The sequence below is a fragment of the Saimiri boliviensis genome, chromosome 6 (genome assembly GCF_048565385.1).
Source record: "Saimiri boliviensis isolate mSaiBol1 chromosome 6, mSaiBol1.pri, whole genome shotgun sequence".
NCBI classification, from domain to species: Eukaryota; Metazoa; Chordata; class Mammalia; order Primates; family Cebidae; genus Saimiri; species Saimiri boliviensis.
In genome coordinates this window covers 36,729,423-36,755,133 of record NC_133454.1, presented here as the reverse complement: position 1 = coordinate 36,755,133, position 25,711 = coordinate 36,729,423, and the positions used below count along the sequence as shown (strand labels likewise).

General features: G+C 38.8%; 1 protein-coding gene across 4 annotated transcripts in view; it reads right to left on the bottom strand.

The window, feature by feature from the left end:
* ARHGAP42 (Rho GTPase activating protein 42) overlaps positions 1-25,711 on the bottom strand; it is a 303,129-nt gene that overhangs the window by 187,914 nt on the left and 89,504 nt on the right. For all 4 annotated transcript variants that reach the window (XM_074400467.1, XM_039471250.2, XM_074400464.1 and 1 more), the window contains exon 3: positions 11,183-11,244. In XM_074400467.1, the coding sequence (XP_074256568.1) occupies positions 11,183-11,244 (62 nt within the window). The remainder of the gene's footprint in view (positions 1-11,182; positions 11,245-25,711) is intronic.

The following is a 25,711-nucleotide window of genomic DNA, read 5'->3' as shown; positions in this document are numbered from 1 at the left end:
AAGACCTTGCTGGTAAAACAGGATGCAGTAAAGAAACCAGCCAAAACCCGCCAATAGCAAGATGGTGACAAAAGTGACCTCTGGTCACCATCACTGCTCATTATACACTAATTATAATGTATTAGCATGCTAAAAGACACTCTTACCAGGTCATGACACTTCATAAATGCCATGGCAACACCAGGAAGTTACCCTACATGGTCTAAAAGGGGAAGGGACCTTCAGTTCCACAAATTGTCTGCCCCTTTCCCAGAAAACTCATGAATACTCCACCTCTTGTTTAGCACATAATCAAGAAGTGACTGTGAGTCCACTCAGTTGAGCAGCCCATGCCACTGCTCTGCCTGTGAAGAAGCCATTCTTTCATTTCTTCACATCTATAATAACTTTCACTTTACTATATGGACTTGCCCCAAATTCTGTCTTGCGTGAGGTCCAAGAATCCTCTCTTGGGGTTTGGATTGAGACCCTTTTTCAGTACATTGTTAAAAATCAAGACAATTTCAAAACTTTTAACTATGTTCTTCCCTAATTTTTGCAAGATACTGAAGTAATACATCTAAAGTACTTATTAGCACATCCCTACATACACTATCAACAATATATGTTAGTTATTGTTATTAATGGAATTTGTCATTGAAATAGAGTCTAAGTTTGTGACACTGTGAATTATATGAAGGCTCCAGATCCCCGCAGCATGGATTCAAACCCTTGTGCTACCACGTATTAGTTATGTGCCTTTGAGTTTCCTCTTTTTTGAAATGGTACATTAAGAGCATACACTTCTGAGGCCGGCTGTGCACATGAAATGAGTTGAAACATATGAAACAACTGCAGCACTGCCTCGAACCTTGGAATGCCCAGTGTCAGCTGCTACCATCAGCTAAAGCAGTGCTGCCCCACAGAAACATAATGCAAGGCACGTAACAACTAACACATTCTAGGTGTTCAACAGACACGTATTCCTGATGTCTAACGTACTGAGCACCACTAACAGATTTTTCACATCTCTTGAGGCTCACACTGAAGCTCAAAATCAAATGATGTTACCGACACATTTTTTTCTTTCTAAAAAAAATCTATAACTATTCTGCTTTTGAACCCACTAACCTTACTTTATGCCTTAAAACAAAAGTGAACGGAAGGAAAATAAATAGAGACCTTAATAGTCTTATAAGGAAAATATTATTGAAATTTTAATAAAGGTTATAAATTTTTCTTCAAAGTCCCCCTATAATTTTCCCCCTCAAAACAACACCCAGACAACTAGTTCATTTCAGGGAAGTACTTTTATTATCCAAGGATACAAAGACAGGCTGGGTAGAGTGGCTCATGTCTGCAATCCCAGCACTTTGGAAGGCCGAGGTGAGATGATTACTTGAGGTCAGGTGTTCAAGACCAGCCTATACAACACGGTGAGACCCACCATGTCTGAAAAATAAAAAGATAAAAACTTAAGAGTTAGCTGGGCATGGAGGCATGTGCCTGTAGTCCTAGCTACTCAGGAGGCTGAGGCAGGAGGATCACTTGAGCCTAAGAATCCAAGGCTACCGTGACCAGCCCAGGCGACAGAGCAGGCGTCCCCAAACTTTTTACACAGGGGGCCAGTTCACTGTCCCTCAGACCGTTGGAGGGCCACCAATACTGTGCTCCTCTCACTGACCACCAATGAAAGAGGTTCCCCTTCCTGAGTGCGGTGGGGGGCCGGAAAAATGGCCTCAGGGGGCCGCATGCGGCCCTTGGGCCGTAGTTAGGGGACGCCTGCGACAGAGTGAGACCCTGTCTCTAAAAAATATATAAAAATTCTGGGAAACCTAAAGCAAAGTTTGTAACTTACACAGGTCAAAGGCAAACATGAAATGTTGTGTGCAATGATAGATAAAAAAGAAGTTTCTCATGTTCATCAAAATGAAGAATAAAATAAATAAGTTCACTGGTATAAATTCTCTAAGATAAACTCTAGGCAAAATATTTTGAAGTTGAAGTTTCCTCCATTGGTGACAAAGATATAGCCAAGAAAATAATCTGCATTGCTAAACAAACAAGACATCATTTACCAAGGTCAGGGACTGTACTAGAAAGTGAGGGGCCCAGGGGTCAGACAATGATTGAAGGGAAAAGGAGGAGCATAAAGTGGCCAGATCATTTGGACCCTCACTGTGTCCACAACTTATGAGCTGCTATCTGTTATGGTCCCACATCTCTACTATATACAAGTGAAGAGACAGGGCTTTGAGCAAGCCATCCAAACAGCTTTCTCTCAGTTCTCCTACTGATCTAATGTCCTCCTCAGAGGACATTAGACTCTACCTTGATACTACACATCTGATCTAACTGGGGACTTGATGAACCTCAGAGCTCTATCCTCCTGCCCTTTCTCTTCTGTCTCACACTCTTAGCCTGGGTGATCTCCCCCATTCCCATAGCTTTAAATGCCTCACACAGGTCAACAACTTCTAAATTTATGTCTCCAGCCCTAGCTCCTCCCCTGAATTCCAGACCCTATATTATCTAGCTGCTCCCCAAACAAGGCTACTTACATATAGAGTAGGCATCTATATCTATCCAATTTTTTAGTAGAGATCGGGTCTCACTACGTTGCCCATGCTGGTCTCTAACTCCTGGCCTCAAAGCCATCCTGCTGCCTTGGCCTCCCAAAGTACTGAGATTACAGGCATCTCAGTATCTCAATAAACAGCCACATCTCTCACCAGCTCCCTTATTTTTCTTTTTAGCATTTATCACCACCAGACATAATCTGTTTAATGTTTGTTTCTTCCCCTTAGATTGCAAGCTTCATGAGAGCAGGTCTTTTTCTTATAATGTTAGCATTCAAGAATACTAAAGTTAAGGCCATATGGAAAGGGCAGGGGTCCAAGGAAGATACAGGGGTTGAAGCCTGAGTGATAAAAGGGAGCCAATCAGGAGAGGATATGGATGAGAATGTTCAAGGCAGAGGAAAGGACAAATGTGTACGTCCAAAAGAAGCCTGTAGTGACAAATGAAAAGGAATAAAAAGAAACCCACAGGGCTGGAGAACAGGCAGCAAGAGGGAACAAATTAAGAAGGGAGAGGCTGGGCGCAATGGCTCACGCCTGTAATCCCAATACTTCGGGAGGCCATGGCGGGTGGATTACTTGAGAACAGGAGTTCGAGACCAGCCTGGCCAACATGGTGAAACCCCATCTCTACTAAAAAAAAAAAAAAAAAAAACAAAAAACAAATATAAAAATTAGCTGGGTATAGCGGCATGTGCCTGTAATCCTAGCTACCCAGGAGGCTGAAGCATGAAAATCACTTGAACCTGGAAGGAAGAAAGAGGTTGCAGTGAGTCAAGATCGCACCACCACACTCCAGCCTGAAAGACAGAGACTCGTCTTAAAAATAAATAAAATAAATTAAAATAAAATAAAGGCAGAAATGGCAGTGGGTAAGTTTCCAAGGATTTAGGGGAGGTACTATCACCTCCAGTGGCGCGGAGACAAGAGAGTCAAATTCACTATTTCAACACAAACAACAAAGAAAAGGTTACCTAGATCTCTTCCAGAAAGCTACAACCCAGCATTTCATCCTCTTCCAGGAGTTCTCTTGTTATGTTAACATTGGTGCAAATTAATTTTGAACAGCCTAAGACAAAATGGTGGCATTTGCACAGCCAAGACAGCTGTGATCTAAAGAAAAAGACCGGTTTCTGTGGTGGTACAGAAACTTAGAAGATGTTACCACAACGTTTACATGGTTTAGAAGCCCCTCTTTACATTGGGGGCATATGGGTCTGAACACACAGACACCTGATCAGTGACACCTTCTAACCAAAATCATTTAAGTGCTGCATTTTATGTGAAAAATTCTAGCATTTCAATGAAGATGCACTTTTTTGTTGAGACAGAGTTTCACTCTTGTTGTCCAGGCTGGAGTGCAATGGTACAATCTCAACTCACCACAAACTCTGCCTCCAGGCTTCAAGCAATTCTCCTGCCTCAGCCTCCCGAGTAGCTAGGATTGCAGGCATGCTTGGCTAATTTTGTATTTTTAGTAGAGACAGGGTTTCCCCATGTTGGCCAGGCTGGTCTCAAACTCTCAACCTCAGGTGATCTGCCCACCTTGGCCTCCCAAAGTGCCAGGATTATAGGTATGAGTCACTGCGCCTAGCCAAGATTCACTTTTTTAAAAGCATATATCAATAATCGATACCAGATCCTCACCTTCCAAGTAATACATATTTTATTAAGGTCAGTACAAAGAGCTATTAGATAATTTCTTATATTTGTGCTATTAAAATGTTGGTCTCTGCCTAGCCACGTGATGGCAAGTGTCAATCAACACTGTGGAAAATCCTGCATTACGGAAAGTGTGTGAGATGTATGAGACAGAATAAACTGTATCCTCCTCAAAAGGTTCTGAAATATACTTTCCATTATTCTCTCAGTTGCTTTTTTGTTGCATTAAGAGTATGCATTTTTAGATGGCTTTAGCAGAAATGTAAAAAAAAAAAAAAACCCTCAATATTTAAAGTTAGAAGGAGACAAGACAAAGTTCTATGATTAAAATCAATGTTTCTTTGGGCTCTTTTTCTGCAAATAATCATTAAACTACAAAGATGACATACTCATCTTCCTAAATATGGTAAATTGTTGGAAATAAGAGAATTTATTGAAATTGCTAATTTCTAATGTCCTCTTTCATCTTCATGAGATTTTTCTCTTTTGGAGACAGGTTCTTGCACTGTCACCCAGGCTGGAGTACAGTGGCACAATCTCAGCTCACTGCAGCCTCGACCTTGTGGGCCCAAACAATCCTCCAATCTCAGCTGCTCAAGTAGCTGGAACTACAGGTGTACACCACCAATGCCTGGCTAGTTTTTGTATTCTTTTGTAGAGACGGGGTTTGACTATGTTGTCCAAGCTGGTCTCAAACTCTTGGGCTCAAGCAAATCACCTGACGCAGCCTGTCAAAGTGCTGAGATCACAGGCATGAGCAACTGCGTCCAGCCAATATTTTTGTTTACACATTGTTTCAACATACTGAAGGCTAGGGTCGAACCTAATACATAAGTTATCGATAAAAAAACAGAATTAGTGGCTTTATAATTAATTATAGAGTTCCTTTACAACTTCCTGGTACACTAAAAATATTCTACTTCCCAAATAAAGCTCTAATTGTAAAAATACACGTTCTTCGGCACATCTTTTTACAAAATCTCTCACCATCTATACATACAGTTTGAACATATCAAATCTGAAGATCTAAAATCAGGAATGTCCCAAAATCAAACACTGTTTGAATACAGACATAACGTTCAAAGGAGATGCTCACTGGGGCATTTCCAATATCAAGTTTCCAAATTTGGGATGCTTATCCAGTAAGTATAATGCAAATATTCCAAAATTTTTTTTACATCTGAAATCTAAAACATTTCTGGTCCCAAGCATTTTAGATAAGGGATATTAAAACTATACTATCATTATTTTAATAACATCATATGACTGGAAGTGTTAACTTATCACTGGATTGTTTAGATCTGTGTGATTAGTGATTATTTTGTATAGGATCTGTAGATATGCATTCCATTAGACTTGTATCTATACTTTTTTTCATTACATTGCACATTATTTATTTCAGACCCTTTCTGAAACAACAGGTAGAGCAATCAAAACTCACAGTAAGATCTCACTCTATGAAAGCAGAATTTATTCCTTGCCCCAACAACAGAAACATGGCCAGAAGAAGAAATGCAGATATTTGAAACACTGAGGGTCAGATCTTCATCTCCATGGCTTATAAGACACTCTACCACCTTCTTGAGCCATTTCCTCTCCTTGGTCTCTGTCCTTGACTCTGTCATCATACTGGATGATGTTAAGATCCTGCCTATAAAACATGCAAATCTCTGAGCTCAGCTTTCTAGATTCCTAAGACCTGTCTCCCTGCTCAACTATATCCTAATCTCATCACTATCCACATCAGCTCCAAAACCAAGCTCAGTACATTTCACAGCTTCCCTGTCTTCAGACTCTCCTTTGTTCCCAGTGAACCCTCAAGATCACTAAGTAGTTGTGCTTGCCATCTCTGCTTTCTAAGGCTATCAGTAACCTCTTGCCTTGATTATTGTTATACTCAACCAAGACCCATTTTCATATTGTACAAATCCATGTCTCCTTAATCCAGCACTCTTATCTTCTGGGCCAATCATCAACTTGAATCTGATCTCCCAACTGTGCTTACTGTTCACAGTTCGGCACTGGGTATTCCTAGAAAAAATCCACAAAAACATGGTAACTAGTCTATTCTTGACAGATTTATGATGTCTAACTTCAATTTCTCTTCATTGCTGACCATAGTCCCCTTACTCATCTCTTGTATAACCTACCTCTGGCTCCTGTAAACCACTTCTACAAACTCCTAGGCACAGCAAATAACCATTCCTTCATAACACTATTCTCAACGTGTCCAATCAACCATTTTGCTGTTTCACATTCCTACTGTTTTCACCATTCCTCTTTCTTTTCACCCGCCTTCAAGGAAGAGCTTTTCCTCTGAAGCCTAAAAAGTCTCTTCAGTGCTATGAGAACATTCCTTTGGATCTCTTTCCTCCCAAAAACAACAACACATTTTCTTCTATTCTTTAAACCAATATATTTTCTAGAATTAGAACCCACAATACTTAGTTTATTGCTTTCCTGAACGATTTGCACAAGACCTGACTCACAGCCTCACCAACCCAGAACTATTTCCCTTGTTTCCATTACCCTTCTAATTCTTCACTTTCACATCTCCTCTAACTCCTCTTTTCCATTTCTGTCATCGGATGCTCTTGTTGGCCACAAGTGCACATACTACCCGTCTCCCTATGAAAGTTAGACTTCTACGGCTCAGCTCACAGAGGTACAGTAAGGATTATATATAAAGCGCTTAGGACAGCATGCTCTTTAGGCTGTTTTAAGACCTTTATACTCAAGATCAAAGTCACCTTCACAGAAAACCTTTCTTTGCCCCACCAGAAAAGGTCGGTCTCCCATAAGAGTATACACATTTCTAGTAGTACAGATCACATTGCATGGCTGTCTCTCTGGTGCTGGGACTAGACCCATGTAGGCTAATGTTTCCTAAAAGAATGTGATCATCCCACTACCAAACACAACATTTCTTCCCCACCTTACCTCTTTCTCACATGGCTGCCAAAGTAATATCTCCTGAATCAAACTTAAATTCTCTCATTCTTTTCTCCAAAATCTTCTGGGAATTCTCCCACTAACTATAACAAACACAACAACTTCTAGGCCTAGCCCTATAACCCTGCCTATGACCACAACAATTAATCAATCCTCTACTAATCTTTTCTAAAAATCATCTGCCTTATTCCACAAATTAGACAAAACTGTCTCCCACTTTGGGGCCTCTGTCCAAGATCATTGGTATAACTACCATGCCCTACTTGTGTGATCCTTTCCCAGCTCAGGCAATGTACCCTGTAAGTTAAGGGCACCTTAAAAACACCCACCTTCCTCAAATGGCTTCCTATTATCAGTTCAGAAAAATACCACCAAACTGTGTCACGGTCCCAGAGGATTTAATCTATCCCTGAGTATTATATTGACCAGGCATATCTCAGAGATATTGTGAGTTCACTTCCAGGCTACTGCAATACAGTGAATATCACATTAAATATAAATAAAATACATAAATATAAAGTATATAAATTAAACACATGAATATGCATAAATATAAATAAAGCAAGTCACATAAATTTTTTATACCCAGTGCAAGTAACATTTATGTAATAATGTAATATTGTAGTCTATTAAGTGTGCAATAGTGTCGTGTCTAAAAAAAAATGGTCTACAGGCTGGGTGCAGTGGCTCACACCTAAAATCCTAGGCCAAGCCAGGTGGATCACGAGGTCAGGAGATCAAGGTCATCCTGGCTAATATAGTGAAACCCCATCTCTACTAAAAATATAAAAAAAATTAGCCGAGCATGGTGGTGGGCACCTGTAGTCCCAGCTACTCGTGAAGCTGAGGCAGAAGAATCACTTGAACCCAGGAGGCAGAGGTTGCAGTGAGCAGAGATCTTGCCACTGCACTACAGCCTAGGCGACAGAGAGAGACTCCATCTCAAAAATAATAAAAGATGTACATACCTTAATTTAAAAGTATTTCATGGCTGGAAAATGTTAACATCTGAGCCTTCAGCAAGTGATAATCTTTTTGATGGTTGAGGCTCCTGTCTTAATGCTGCGGACTGTTAAACGAGCAGGGTGGTGGTCACTGAAGGCTGGAAGGGCTGTGGCAATTTCTTAAGACAACAGTGAAGTTCCTAACAATGATTGAGTCTTTCTTTCACAGAAGATTTGTCTGTAACATGCAGTACAGTTTGATAGCATTTTACCCATGGTAGAACTTCTTTCAAAATCGAAGTCTATCTTGTCAACCCTGCTATTGCATTCTCAACTAAGTTTATGTACTCTTCTAAATCCTTTGTTTTTATTTCAACAATATTCACAGTATGTTCACCAGGAGTAGATTTGATCTCAAGAAACATGTATTTTGCCCATCCATAGGAAGCAACTCCTTATCCATTTAAGTCTGATCATGAGATTGCAGTAATTCAATCACATCTTCAGGCTCCACTTCTAATTCTAGTTCTCTTAAATCTTCCATCGCATCTATAGTTACTTACTCCACTAAAAACCTGAACCTCTCCAAATAATCCATGAGGGTTGGAATCAACTTCTTCCAAACTTCTGTTGATATTTTGACCTCTTGGTGAGCATGAATCACTAGAATGATGAATCCTTTCCAGAAAATCAATTTACTTTGATGAGATCCATCAGAGGAATCAAAATCTATGACAGCTATAGCCTTGCAAAATGTATTTCTTAAATCATAAGACTTGAAAGTCAAGTCTTTACTGGACTTACTCCCTGATCCATGGGCTGCAGAATGAATGTTGTGTTGACAGACATGAGAACAACACTAATATCCTTGCACATCTCTATCATAGCTCTTAGGTAACCACATACATTGTCAATAAGCAGTAATATTTTTAATATCTTTTTTTTCGGAGCAACAGGTATCAAAAGAAGGTTTAAAATATTCAGTAAACCATGCTGTAAACTCATGTGCTCTCATCCAGGCTCCATCTTCTATAACTAGAGCCCAGAGAGGGTAGATTTAGCATAATTCTTAAGGGCCCTAAGATTTCTGGAATGATAAATGAGCACTGGCTTCAACTTTAAGTCACCAGCTGCATTAACCCCTAACAAGAGGGTCAGCCCGTCCTTTGAAGCCAGACACTGACTACTGTTATTTTATTGCTATGAAAGTCCGAGATGGCATCTTCTTACGGAAGGCTGTTTTGTCTACATTGAAATTCTGTTGCTTAGTACAGCCACCTTCACCCAGGATCTCAGCCATATCTTCTGGATAACTTGCTGCAACTTCTATACCAGCACTTGCAGCTTCACCTTGCATTTTTGTGTTATGGTGACAGTTTCTTTCCTTAAACCTTATGAACCAACCTCTGCTAGCTTCAAACTCTACTTCCGCAGTTTCCTAATCTGCCTTCACAGAATTGAAAAGAGTTAGGGACTTGTTCTCTATGGGCTTGGCTTAAAGAAATGTGGCTAGTTCTGATTTTCTCTCCAGACCACTAAAACTTTCTCCATCTCAGTAATAAGGCTGTTTTGTATTCTTTTCATTTGTGGGTTTAACAGACTAGCACTTTTAATTTCCTCCAAGAACTTTCCTTTGCACTCACAACTTTGCTAACTATTTGGTTCAAGAGGCCTAGCTTTAAGCCTTTGTCAGCTTTTGACATGCCTTCTTCACTAAGCTTAAATCATTCCTACCTTTTGGCTTAAAAAAGTGAGAGACACATGACACTTCCTTTCACGTGAATACTTAGAGGTCACTGAAAGGTTTTCAGTTGGCCTAATTTCAATATATTTATGTTTGAAGCATTAGAGAGATCTAAGGACAGGAAGAGAGATGGGGAATGGCTGGCTTATAGAGTAGTCAGAACACACTCAACATTTATTGATTCTGTTCACAGTCTTACTTTGGCAGGGTTTGTGGAGTCCCAAAAAAGTCCTAATAGTAACACTAACATTCACTCATCACAGGTCACCACAACAGATATAATACTAATGAAAAAATATGAAACACTGAGAGCATTACCAAACTGTGACACAGGACAGAAAGTATACACATGCTGCTAGAAAAATGGTGCCAATACACTTGCTCAATGCAGAGTTGTCAAAACCTTTAATTTGAAGACAAAAACAAAACAAATGAAAAACAGAAACCACACATTATCTGCAAAATGCAGTACAGCAAAGCACAAAGAAATGACGTATGCCTGTATGTGTGTATATAATCCCCCAAGTGGACAGTGAGGTCAGTTAAATCAGAGACAACGTCTTAGATAAGTATGTGACCCTCACTGTAACTATCAGCATCGTTATCACCATCAGCATATATATACTACCTGTCGGGTGCTGCTACAGATGCTTTCCAACAATCCTGTGGTGTATACACTACTATTTTTCCCATATTACAGATAAGGACATTGCATCACAGACAGAGAACATCACAGATATTTGAAAACACTGGGCATAAAATTATGTTTTTGAATGGATAAGTGTTTTACCAATAAGTATGCTCTAATATCTTTGCATATATTAATCCATCAATCTAGAATGCTTTCCCCATCCTTCCCAGCCTAGCAAAATTCTCCCAACCTTAAGGGTTCAACTCAAATGTTACCCATTAACATTTCCCTTGCAAGTACATTCCTCCTTCCATAAATTGTCTCAAACATTTGAAACAAGTCTGTATTATAACACTGAGGTTGTTGTAACTTCTAAATGTTTGCTGAATTAGAATGAGTTTCTTAATGGCAGCTTGTTCACCATTTTTAATCCTCAGAACAGTTAAATGGCAAGCAAAATAAAGGTAATTTAGATGCATGAAGCAAATAAAATAATTAGAAAAAAATGGTATACCTTATTAGCAATATTTGATAATTGTAGTCACAAATCTTTTATAAAATACATGTAACAATTAGTACATGCTTCAAATCACAAGGTCTTGTAAAAAGTTCTCTAGTTCAAGAGGTCTATTCTTTCTATTTAACATGTTGAAACAAAGCAATATTCTTAACAAATACAGAACAGACTTACCAGTCTTCGCCTTTCTTCTTCCACTGCAATGAGTAGTCTTGCAAATTCTTTTAGTGACTGAGCTGTTTGGAAAAAATGAAACACATTCTTTTTTTATTGCTAATATCTAATTACAGAGGAAGAAACATTACAAGGAAGCTAGTTATTAATTTGTATATAGTATATTCAGTGATTTTATGTTTGTATAACCATTAAAGAGTATACAATAGGATCCTAATGACTAAAAGCTATGAATCAGAGATGCATGTTTGTCTGCATGCTACAAATTAAAGCCTAGCAGGAACCAACAATAATGTTTTTTTCTTCAAAGACATTGGAAGAAATATAACATATATACTTAATACCTAAAATGTACACATACATTGATAAATATAGCACTGAAATAATTTGTAAGGAGTGACCTACAAATAATCAAACATTTTTAAGTCTATAAGGAGAAATAAATCTACTATTTGTTGTACTTAGAAGCAGCCAGGAATGTAAAATTTTCCACTGACTTCTAGTAACTCAAGGGTCACAGATAATTGAAAACAGAGTCCAAATACTGAAGGGATCAACTTTACTCCCACATACAAGGTAGGTTAGATCTTTGCTGTTCAATTCTGTGTGGTCAGAGAAACTAGTAACATCAACATCTTGGGAGTCTGTTAGAAATGCAAACTGTCAGGCCACACCCCAGAATCTGCCTTTTAACAAGATCCCCTGGTGATCTGTTTCTGTATTAAAGTTGAGAGGCCTGCTTCAGAAAACTATGGATACCTGTATTGCTTTACTTTTAGTAGGAATTAGACAAGGACAGCAATTTAAATTGAAATGAGAAAGATCAAGTATTCAGAAACATTGTGGGGGCAAATAAAAACTAAGCAAATAGCCGGGCGCGGTGGCTCAAGCCTGTAATCCCAGCACTTTGGGAGGCCGAGGCGGGTGGATCACAAGGTCAAGAGATCGAGACCATCCTGGTCAACATGGTGAAACTCCGTCTCTACTAAAAATACAAAAAATTAGCGGGGCATGGTGGCACGTGCCTGTAATCCCAGCTACTCAGGAGGCTGAGGCAGGAGAATTGCCTGAACCCAGGAGGCGGAGGTTGCGGTGAGCCGAGATCGCGCCATTGCACTCCAGACTGGGTAACAAGAGCGAAACTCCGTCTCAAAAAAAAAAAAAAAACTAAGCAAATAAATTAAAGGGAGGTTACAGTAGCATATTCTTTAAAAAAGCATAGGTCCAAATGACAATTATGGAAGAGCAATTCACCTATATCAATTTTTCACACCTAATCCTTAAAATGAATAATTAACCAAAGTCAGAATGTTAGGGTCACAAAATGATAACACAAATAAACTTTCTGTTCAATGTCCTTTTTTTGTTGTTTTGTTTTGTTTTTAAAGATAGAGTCTAGCTCTGTTTCTGTTGCCCAGGTTGCAGGGCAGTGGTGAGAGCTCAACTCACTGCAGCCTTAACCTCCAAGGTTCAAGCAATCTTCCTACCTCAGCCTCCCAAGTACCTAGAACTACATGAGTGTACCACACTGGGCTAATTATGTTAATTCATTAATTTTGTAGAGACAGGGTCTCACTATGATGTCCAGCTGGTCTCAAACTCCTGGACTCAAGTGATACTCCTTCCTCAGCCTCCCAAATTGCTGGGATTGCAGGGGTGAGCCACTGCGCCAGGCCATACAGCCTTATTTGTTAGATTCCCAGTTACTTCCTTTCCCCATCTTAATACTGAAAACATCCTATGAGACCAGAAGGTTAGTAATTCTGGCATAAAGCCTACAATAAAGGCAAGTAAGTGAGAAAAACAAATCAAGAATCTCATCAAAAGAACTCATTAAAGAAAATAAAAAATATCTTCCATTTACGAATTAAAAATTCCAATTTAAAATGCTGTTTTCTCTTTTCAGAATTACTAGGCTTACACCAGCCAAACTGGTGTGAAATGCTAAACCCTACGATTATTTCATATTGGGTTTTATTCAGTTACCAGAACAGAAATCAATGGATTACCTGGGAGACTCTGGTTAATCCAATAAACACATTAATGACCTTTACTTTACATTTTAGATAAATGAAATTTTAATTTATCCAGAAATATTGGTATTAATCTTATAATACATTCCAGTTTTGATAACAGTAAGTTGAACAAAAAAAATATTGTATAAAGAATATTTTAATTGAATTGTGTAACAGCATAGCATATTTTTGTAGTTTCTTTTGGTAAGGAAAGTATTTCATCATTCTGGTAGGTATCTACTGCCACTGAAGCTCTTGGTTAGTGAGCTTGAAGAAGTCAACAAAATTTTGGATGCTGGAAAGCAATGATAACATGTCTACAGAGAAAGAAGTCAAGAGGCAGGTCAGTTTGGGTTGCCTGAGTATAGTAATAAGTTTTCTTTTTTTTTTTAAATTCCAAGTCAACGGTTAATTCCTGGGAAAACAAAGTTACATGAATAACACAATCATAATAAACTAAGTAGCTGAGTTGTAACTAATATGTACAAACTCACTACAATATGACATGAAAACGGATTTTGCCAAAGTTGTTTTAACTATCAGGAGAATCAGAGAAAGGAATGTGTAAAACAATATGAAGTAAAGACATATGTGAAAACAGTATGAAGCCTAATGATAAATATCTAACACTGAAAAACAAATTTTAAAAAGAGCAGGATAATCATGGTCTTGAAAAAATTACAAGAAATGACTAAAAGTTCAAAGCAGTCTTTCCAAGAAAGTAAAATAAGTGGTGGGGACTAGCAGGATAAGAGATTGCTAGGTTTCATTAAGCCTAACAAAATCTGTAACTTTTTCAACAAATAATGAAAAATAAAACATGCTACAAATGCTTTATTTTCATACTAGTCTAAATGCTAGTAGGACATAGCAAATATATCATTAAATTTCCCAAAGGGCTAAATAAATACCTAGCACATAGAAGCCTGTCAACAGCTATTTTGGAATGAATGAAAATATAACAATATTAGATTGGCAAGAGCGTACTAGAACTTCCCATTTGGTCAACCCAGGAAATGATTACCGGCCCATACAGCCCCAGGCAATATTTCACTGGCCCCTGGGTATTGTTCTAAGAACAGCTGAAATCCACAGGCTTCCCCCAAAGTGCCTCCTACCTCAAAGTTGTCTTAAATCAGATTTTGATTACAAGTAAGAAAACAAGCTCTCATTTTGCTATTCTACCTTTTGGTTTAAAAGTTTATGATGATGTTTTCGATTTTATTTAAATGATTTTCTGGTCTGTTTCCTATATGAACACCATTTATAGATTTAGTAAGGTAATAGTTGATTACAATGTGAATGCCTGGGAAGAAAAATTTTAACATGCAAAAGCAATTGCATGTCTGATTCTCCACAACAAAAACTCCTCTCCCTCCAGCAGTTTTCTGAGACTGGCCCCAATTTGACAATACGTTTTCTTCCCTCATTTTCTTTTGTTGATTTTTCAGAAAAAGGACTTCAAAAAACTAAGATTGGTCTCTTCAAATTTTGTAGTCTCAGTTCCAGAAAAGTACATATTTCTTGGTACAAATGAAGACATTCATGTTTGTCATTTGTTCTACTAAAAAAAAAAAAAAAAAAAAAAAAAAAAGCTGGGCACGGTGGCTCAGGCCTATAATCCCAGCACTTTGAGAGGCCAAGATGAGTAGATCACGAGGTTAAGAGATCAAGACCATCCTGGCCAACATGGTGAAACCCTGTCTCTACTAAAAATACCAAAATTAGCTGGGTATGGTGGTGGGTGCCTGTGGTCCCAGCTACTTGGGAGGCTAAGGAAGGAGAATCACTTGAACCCAGGAGGTGGAGGTTGCAGTGAGCTCACACTACTGTACTCTAGCCTGGGCGACAAAGCAAGACCCTGTCTCAAAAAAATAAAAAATGCTGAGGACATTAAATGTTCATTTTATGAATTAGTAACAGTGGCCTAAATTTTAAGCCCGTATCTGATATTTACCTCTAAATCTTTTCATTTATAATATCAAAGTATCGTGTTAATAGTTTACTAGGCTTAACATAACCCAGATCTTTCCGTGCTTTCTTAAACAGGAATTTACAATATAACATAGAGCAAGTACAAGAATATGAGGTATTATTATGAAAATTGCATTTTAAGACAACAGGCTAATGGGGATCTCCAGTCACTTCCCTGCCTGATCCACCCACAGAGTCAAACAGAAACCTTGACACAAGCCAGGCAGATCCAAACTGCCTAGAGTGCCCCAGCAGCTCCCTAGACATGAGAGGCCAAAGTTAAAATTTCTGGTGCACAAGACGCAAAAATCTCCTAAGAGACCATGAAAACTGGGGAGTCTATTCCATACCAGACATTGGGCAAAATGCATATAGAAAATAACTCCTCCCAGTACCCATCACTGTGCTTTATACAGAATAGTCATTGAGTTTGAGTGAATGCTTGAGCCACTTATTGTAAGGTTTTCCTTAAGCAAAATCTGAAAGTTACATGCAAATTTCTAATATTCAAGTATCAGCAATTATTTTTAATGGTTCATATTTATGAATATTAATATGACTATATTAATATGAGTAATATTACATGAGTAACAACTAGTTGATTATCTGATTTGGGGGATCCAGACTAACATCTAATACAATAACTGGTCTTAAAATTACAGATTTCAACCATAACAATATTTTTATGACAAGAGCTTAATTTAGTCAGCGATATATTCCAAAGCCAATACTTAATACACAGTGGACTGAAAATAGAAGATCATTAAATGAATTCTGGAGTTTAACAATACATTCTCACAATCTTATTGCTTTACAAGGAGAAACATACCAACTCTTATGCTAGAATTCATGAAATATTATGAAAAGGTAGGACACTTGGGAAATTACGTTAGCTATCCAAATTCCTGCCACCTGTATGAAACTTTCCTGACTATATTTGATAATCTCTCTCCCTTCCTGTCCAGCTGGAGCAGGAGATTACTGAAGAATAATCAAAATATAGTTTTACATATAAATGTTAACGTTCTAACAAATTTTTGGGGTTAAGAATATTACCATAGATTTCCTTTTTATCTCTACAACACAATATTGGAAAAACACTTTCAGAACAAAAAAAAAATCTATCACTCAAGTCTATATATGACAGGTGCTGAGAGTATAAACATTCACAAACACAATAGTTGAATAATACCTAGATAGTGAGGAAGTATGACAATGGCTTCTATATTTGCCAATATCATAAATTCTGAAAAATTCCTAAACTGTCTAAAATACCTATTTTGTAGATTAATCTTTTTAGTAGGCTTAAATTTATCCTACTATTTTTGCCTGGAAGATCTGTTTAATGTCTAAAAGTAGAAAGAAAATTTTTAAAATTGCTCTCTGTTCATTGTTGATATAATTCCATTACCTTAATTACTAGGTAATATACCATCAAATGTTTTAACAATTGATCAGTTTGGGCTTTATCTATTTTACAACTACAATGAGAATCGGGAAAGCATGTCTCTCTTGCATTTATATCATAATCAGACAATGCTATGTTAAAAATTTCTTCCAGAAATATGTATATGTTTAGCATATATACATACCCAAGAAATAGTACAGATCATAAATTCAGTGACATATACAATTATGTAAACAGCATACTATGTCACTTGATTACACTGCACAAATCACTTATGACCTTCTGTAAGGGAGATGCTGCACTTCAGTCAGGAATCAGCCAAGGCTTCCTTCTGGCACAGCATGACTCAGCAGGTTTGGAGCACAGGTGTACAACTCTGCACATTATGTAACGACACAAGATGCATTAGCTGATCAGACACAAGAGCACTTGGCTTGGCTTGGAGCCACTACTGTCCGTAAAAGGTATAATTACCCTGCTAATGCTGTCACCGAGGCTTCCGCCCATGGCTTAGTTACACTCATGGCTTGCTTGCGCCCCCAGTTCACTCACACCCAGAGAGAAAGTAAAGCCATATCAGAACTGTCTACTATTCCTCAAGCATTTCTGACAGCTACCTGCCACTCATCCACCCACCCCTCTTGGTCCTCAGCTTGGGCTAGAACCTGACACTTGGCATCATACCCTCAGATATGCTGCAGTAGAGAACTGGGTCAGCAGTAAGAATTCAAGCTTTGTTATATCTCCAGGAAAACATGAAAATCTATAAAGTCTGTAAAAGCCAGATTAAAACAATGCAATTACATTTTATTAGTTCAGATGATGCCCCAACAATAACCTTACTTTTCCATTTGGATGAGAGATGTAGGCTCTATAAAGCCCTTTCTTAGTATCCTTCTGAACTGACATTTCAGAGTAGGAAAAAAGTAGTAAAACACTACCACTTAACTTGGGCATGAGCTGGAGCAGATGATTTGGTCATATGCTTCTAGATCTGACCACACCGAGAAAAATAAGAGTAGCATAAACATACATAGACAAGTGACTCCCAGCATTATACTACAAAAGCATGCAATAATCTAAGGACTACCGTATCAGTAGTTTAGGCTTGGAACTTCTACTGAGAGGGTCTCAATTTTTTGAACACTTAAAAAGAGCAAAAGTAGCATGCTGACTGCTATACCCAATGGTAAGTTTTAAGAACAATTTAACCCATAACCAAAACAAGAAGCACAATCAGCTTGTGGTATGCCTGAACAATACATACCACATCAGCAAAACAGACTGAGCTTTATGAAAAGTGACACCAACTCTCCCCCAGATACTTGGTGTCTTTGATAGCAATTAATACCCTCACAGATAGGCCATCCACTCTGTCTGCAATACTGGCTTTATCTGCTACCATAAATACTAGCCATTATTTTCTAGAAGCATAAGATCAAATAAGATTTTTCCACTTCATTTGTGGCTTCAACCTCCACAGATGCTCAGCTGCAAAGTCAATAAATTGCTTCCTATTAAATAAACCAAAAGAAAAAAAGTCACAGCCCTACTGACAAATACTGGCATGTCAATGTAAATACAACCTAGTACTTGGAGGCACACATCCTTCTTCTAATAGCTCATAGGCCGGTGGAATCTAAAGTGTCACAGGAAAAACACATGGAAATTTAGTTATCATCGAGGTATCTAAGCCCGGTTCTTCACAATGTCCTCTTTGTGGTCAGAATTTTTTTTAATTGCCAAACACAAATCAAAAACAGAGTCGTCTTGAGAACAAGCTCTGAAATTGTGCATTTCTTCAATTATATCCTATCATCAAGGCATCCCAATGAAGTCATGCAATCAAGTGAGTTAAGTTTAGACAAATATGAGATATACCAAGTTGGAAGAGCTTACTAGACATTATTTGAGTAATTATAAAGTTATTTATTATCATAGCATAGTTCCTAATTATTAGGAAATAAGAAATGGACAGTCCACAAATGAAAATAATAATAAAGTTAAACTTTTATCAAGTTGAACAGATACTCTGCACATGGTTAGGGCCATTTCTGCCTCAGCACTTGTCCGTCTTACCTATATCACAAGCACCTGTGCTGTATGTGGTCCCTCCAGCAATCAAATACCATCTTTGAATCCACTCACTTACCATCAGGGGATTTCTTTATGTCTTCCCTTGTTCCTGTTTATCCTCTAACCATAATACCCAGACTCTTGGCAGGGGCTATGACCCATAATCTAGCCTCCTTTTAAATTCTCACTCAGCCCCTGTCCCCAGTGCGTCCCTCCACCCCTGGGTTCTGACACTGCACAGGCACCGAGGCACTAACCTGTGCCCTACTTTACTCTTGTCTATCAGTGTGGATCCCAACATTGCCTGCCAAACCACATTTGGGCTGAGATTCAGAACTTGTGACCAAGTCTCTAATCTTTTGATCTCTTCTGGTCTAATTGAATATTCTCATTTCTCTTATCTTCACCAGCATAACAACTTATATTAGTCTGTTTTCATGCTGCTATAGAGAATTATGTGAGACTAAGGTAATTTATAAACAAAATAGGTTTAACTGACTCACACTCCTGCATGGCTGGGGAGGACTTGGGAAACTTAGGATCATGGTGGAAGACAAAGGGGAATCGGGAACGTCTTACATGGTGGCAGGAGACAGAGTGCATGCAGGGGAAACTGTCACTTTTAAACCAACATATTTCATCACAATTCCCTGACTACCAGGAGAACAGCATGAGGAAAACCACTTCCATGATTCAATCACCTCTCTCGACACACAGAAATTACAATTCGAGATGAGATTTGGGTGAGGACACAGAGCCAAACCGTATCACCGCTAGACTCAAAAGAAAGAAACCTGTAAGCCAGCAACTTGGTCCGTAGGAGAAAGGTGCTGCCACCACTGCTCCAGACTGTTAGGATGACCTATGAAAATTAATAATAATTATGATGACTCCAGGGTAAAAGTCACAGTAGATTATGGAAATAATTCTAAGCTATATATCTAATAGTTTTTCTTTAACATATCCTCTCAGAACTAGCTTAAGACCACTTAGTAATACCTACTCTGCAACTGCCAAACTACAAGGTAATTTGAGAGTTTAGGTATATACACTGATCTATATACTAGGTTTATATAAATAGTAGGTGTATATATTTCATGAAAGGCCAAATTTTGGCAAATAGGTACATGCAAACGCAAAAAGGACAACCTTTCATTTTCACACAATTTTCAAAACTTAATTTCTGCTGGCTTTTCCCTAGACGTCTTCCCATTATTTTATTACTTCAAATAAATTTTATCTAAATTCTTGAGAAGCCTTTACTGAGATTTCTGTCAATGCACTAAGTGTTGCTGTGCCTAATGAAGTCCTCAAGTCACATATTTTTTTTTGCAGGCACACTCATGAAAATGAGGAACTGTGCAATTCTGATGTTACCTTGTTTTGTTTCAATGATGTTTAATCTATTTCCCAAAGCCAAAACCACCCCCAATTCAGAAACCATTTTCCCATACGTGAGTATTCTCACATTTGGGAGTTCCTCTACCAAGAGGCAGTGACATTACATATACTATCTCATTTAATATCCACATCATAATATGAGGTGCTGAAGTAACTATTCTTTTCATTTCACAGGGGAAAGAAGGACGATCCATCAGCTTCAGAGCTTGCCCCACAATCCCAGAGCTAGCAGGTGGAGAAACCAGTATTTAATTTTGATTGTTTGATTCCAAAGTCTATTCTCTTCCAACAAACCATTATTGCCAAAGGGAAAAAATTAAAAAGTAATGCCAACCTGCATCCTGCTACATTACAGAAGTAAAAGAACAAGCTTATCATCTTTAAAGGCAAACAGTTCCAGAGCTGTTTGTGCTCAAAGAGTAATCGGGCGCCAAGTATCCTGACAGAGGGCGAATAATCAGTAATTTGCTGCTGACAAGCCCCACTTACACCTCGCCCTGCTCCCATGCTTCCTGCCGTCAGGAACTGACCTCCCAGCACTCCTTCACATTCCACAGGCTAAAGCACCCCATTCGTGCTCTTCTGCACCCAAGCTCCTGCCACCACCCACTCCAGTGAAGCCTCAACATCCGCTTCCTTGCCCAGTGCTCTTTTCCACAACCTCTTAACCTCCAGTGACCTGTTCTCTGTAATTCACACACCCACAAGGACACTAAAAGTTCAAGCTATCTAACCCCTTTGCTTTTGCTTTTTGGCAATCCTTTTACTCAACTCTAGTTCACTCCTACTCTCATTTCCCACAGTGGCTATCTAAAAAGAATTCTAGTCTTTCTCTCAAGAACCCAGCTCCAAGCTTTCCCTCACTCTTACCAGATGGCCCAGCCTCCTGCTTCTGTGAGAGAAGTTCAAGACTCTCATCAGCACTGTCATTATTCATTCTCCTCAACTTGCCTCCTGTCTCAGAAAAGGGGCCCTCTTCCTCTCAAAAGCCTACCACTCCACAGTAAGCCTCTAATCTCACTTCTGTCTCTTCTTCTCTTTCCCTCTCTATTATTTTCATCATCACTTCTCCCTCCTCACAATGCTGTTTCTTCTTTCTCTTGGTCTGCAAACAAGCTCCAAGCAAGCGTCCTACTATCCTCATGAGGTCCAAGGGGCAGAAAAACATGGAGGAGGAGATTTGCCTGATGGCAGGTGCTAGCACTTTGCAAACCTCTTTGATGTTCACATCACCCCATGAGAAAGTCACATGTAAAACCCACAAATCTATCACCATTTTCTGCATTTTTCAGATAGGAAAATTAAAGTGTGTGGGTTAAATAACATACATGGTCATAGAACTAATGACTTGCAGAGCTAAGTTTTGAATCCAAATTAGCTGACCTGAAATGTATACACTTTTCCACTACTGTAGGTAGAGCCCCACAGCATCATCTCATCATCCCAAATTTAACAAATCAAATTAACTCCAGGGAATTTAACAGTAGGGATTTTTTTTTAAAATCTCAAATTTAACACATGTCAAACTAAATTCACAATTCTGTTCCACCCCCAGATGCCCTGGCACATAAGAATATACAAATGTGCTGGTAACACTATTCTCCTAGTAACATGAGTGATGAACAATCCTCAGTCCTTTCTTCCATATATCCAGTCACCAAATGCTGCTGATTTCTCTCTCTATCCTTCTTATATACTCATATAAGTCTCTTACTTCATGTCTGCTGTCATATTACATTAATTCCCCAGCTTCTGTGGCTCTAACTCTTTGTATGTAGGAACACCAGAATAAAATCCCTAGAGGGCACCTTTGATCATGTCATTATCCAACTCAAAACCTTTAAATGGATTTTTAAAAAGGGTCGAGGCCAGGCACGGTGGCTCACGCCTGTAATCCCAGCACTTTGGGAGGCTAAGGCAGGTGGATCACAAGGTAGATCGAGACCATCCTGGCCAACATGGTGAAACCCCGTCTCTACTAGAAATACAAAAATTAGCTGGGCATGGTGGCGTGCATCTGTAGTCCCAGCTACTCAGGAGGCTGAGGCAGGAGAATTGCTTGAACCTGGGAGGCGGAGGTTGCAGTGAGCTGAGATCGCACCACTGCACTCCAGCCTGGTGCCTAGAGACAAAGCGAGACTCTGTCTCAAAAAAAAAAGCGGGGGTGGGGGTCCAAACTCCATATTGCAAATAATTTGAGGCCTCCATGATGTCGCCATAAGGTTCCTGGTATGTTAGTCCAAGATGCTACTATTTCTAATCTCAAACTCTGTACTTCAAAACTACTACACATTCCTGTAATTTCCCATTACTGTGTTTTTCTTTTACCTATATTTTCTGGCTGCATCATACCTTACCATTATGACCCAGTTCAAATAACCTCCTCTCTTTAGGCATCTTTTGATGTCCCCAGCTGGAAGTCCTTCTCTGACTCTGATACTTTCACAGGATTCTATCCTTACTGTACCTAAAGCCCTGGGCACATTCTCCTTAACATTATACTGATTATAACATAAGTTATTTTTGACATCCCCTTCTATTTTGTAAGTGTAACAAGAATACAAGATGATTTGATTGCTGTTTGCACACACTAAATTATTCCAGGAAGTTCTTTGCACTCAGAAGATACTCATTATTGGCAGAAAAGTTTAGAGAATCCAAAGTCCACATCAGTATGAACTAAGTAAGTCACACCTTGTATATTATTTCAATTTGAAAAGCTGCTTTCTTTTTCATCTCTGGAAAATTTGCACAGCATCTGTACTGGCTCATGAAAACCATCTCTTATTCTGAAAACATACACTTAAAACCTATTCTCAGGTTTTGAAGGACAACATGATAAGAAATGACTAGGTTTTCCTACAAACAAGTGGCACTTACAGCTTTGGTGACTGCACTGGCACAATGCTCTGTCACAACAATGGAAATCAGGGATCTGATCATCCAAAAGCACACTGCAGGAACAGACTAAAACAGTACCATCCTCCAGCTGTGCCGCCTTCTGCACAGACCACAAATCTACTGTTGATTTTTTGTTTTGTTTTGTTTTCAGACAGAGTCTCACTCTTACTGCCCAGGCTGGAATGCAATGTCATGATCTCGGCTCACTGCAGCCTTCGCCTCCTGAGCTAAGATGATCCTCTCACCTCAGCCTCTCACGTAGCTGGGGCTACAAGTATACACCAATATGCCCAAATAATTTGGGGGTTTCCCCATGTTTCCCAGGCTGGTCTCGAACTCCTGGGCTCAAGCAATCCACCCACCTAGGCCTCTCACAAAGTGTTAGGATTACAGATATGCGCCACCATGAGCAGTCAAGACTGGTGATTAAAGCAGTAATTTTCCACAGGCTGCATGAGACACTAAGGAGCTCCATAAAATAAAAGAATCCTAGGGCCACCACTTAGGGGAGTTTGCCTTAGTTCAGGTCTGCGGTGGAGCCCAGTAATCAAATTTGTAAGGCTCCTCACAGCTGATTCTGACACTGGGCAATTTGGCAACTCCTGACTTTGGGAAATAAAATGCAGGTTTTGTGTGAGGAATTAAAGATTTAAACTATGTTAAAGCAGGAAATGCTTTATATTTCAAAAAAAATTTGTAAGGATCATCGTTACTTCCTTATTTGAAGTTCATGTGTATTTCAATGGCAGAAATAGCACTCTCAGCACTGAGATGTTATCTCTGAGTCCCAAAAAGCAAGCATGACACCAAAGCTCTTCTCTCCACTGCTCCTAGAATAATGACTCAGCAACTATCCCGAATTCTATTGACAAAGAAATTGTGCCAAATTCTCCCTTTTTTAAGGCTTTTATTCCTAGATAACTATCCAAGGCAAACATTTCTTTTACTTCTTGGTAAGGCCTGTGATTCAACTCTGTTCTTGTTTTCCAATTTCTCCCTCTCTATTCTGCTTCCTTTTCATCCCCAGATGTCATCTTCCTTGCTCATACGTTTGTCCTTACTTTTTTACTGTTGAGTTCCATTGATTTCTGAGTGTCTATATCCTGCCTCCTAACGCACTTCTAACAGACACAATCTCCAGGGCTATTGCCTTTCTGGTCCAAACATTTTGTGTCAAAATTAAAACTATATTTTTATTATTTCATTCACATTTTAAGAAGTGTTCTCTTGATGCATAAAGAATTTTGTGATGTGTCTAATCTTTGACTTACTGTGAACTAACAAAGACTTCCATGTTATAATTCATCACATATATGGATGCTGAGAGAAACCTCCTAAAGCGCAACTGTAATCAAAAGCCTTGACTGTTTTTTGAGAACGTGCAAATCAAACTCTGTTCTACATAGCAAAGTCTTCTATAATATTCTCTGGCTCTCAATCTTTATACTCCGGCTAAGAGGTATCACATCCTGGTTTTCTTCAATTTCACAAATATCAAGGTAATGAAAATTCAGGTGTGCAATCAGACTAAGTACGCCCAAGCAGGAAAAGAAGTCCAATGATCCAGAGCAGGAGGACAAATAGAGAATTGGGAAAATTTTCCAATGCTCTAAATGCATCAAAATAAAAAATAAAAAAATCTAGTGCTGGTGCAGCCAGCATGCCTCAGAGATATTTGTTCCTTTTATACCAAATGGTTTCAAATCCAGAATTAGGTCAGTATCTTGGGATCATATAAATTTGATAAATGGAGAACGAACTAAGCTTCATTTTACAGGCAGTTTGCTGTACCACCACCATCTTAAAATTATAGATATCTGTATAATGAAAGTATTACAGAAAAAATAACTAAATAATCATCACTTTTTGTATCTCTGTAGTGCTTCTCACAGTCTATTATGTAGTGAACTTACATGTTTTATCATCTAACTCCTCTGACAAAAGAACACTAACCCCCTTGGGGTGAGGATTTTTTCTCTTTTGCGCAATGATGTGTCTTCAGCACCCAACATGGTACCTGACAAATCCTTGGTACATGGTATTTATTGAATGAATGAACAAATAACCTCAAAGTCAAAGCTGACAACCTAGGAGCCAAGTTATCAAGGTTCTAGTACCCACATGACTTCAGAAAAATCATTCACCTCTGGGTCTAACGGAAAATATCAGCATTATCTCCCATGCTCACCAAAGTCTCTTCTACTCTAGTATACTCAATTTGCGATTTGGGAAACCAGCCAACATTTCTAGGTCAGAAGTAGTCTGATCATTCAGGAAATAAAAAACAAAATCAAAAACAGCTCATGTTGTTCCTCCCCACACCCACATGTACGTAAAGTGGCAAAAGAAAGATCTTAGTATTATAGAAATTAGAAGGGCAGCTCCCAGAGAGAAAGAGACAAACTACTCCACACCAAGAAAACACCTATGATACAATACCATCCCTCAAAGGCGATTTTAAAGCTGATGAAGAATTTAGATTATACTATATTCAACATGGGGAGGGAAACTCCACAAAGAAGACCAGGAAAACACCAGAAAAGAAAACCAGGCCAGTAGGCTGAACTTTGAGAAATGATCGATTACTACTGACTTCTTTCCAAGTAACAAGTCCAAGCTGTGCACATAACACCCACAAGGGCAACCACTTATTTTCCTAGGATCTGATGTTAACCAACAGGTACCCAGCTAGGCCTAGTCTACCTTGAATATGTTCTCTTAGCATAATAAGTTTTGTTTTTACACCATTCAAAA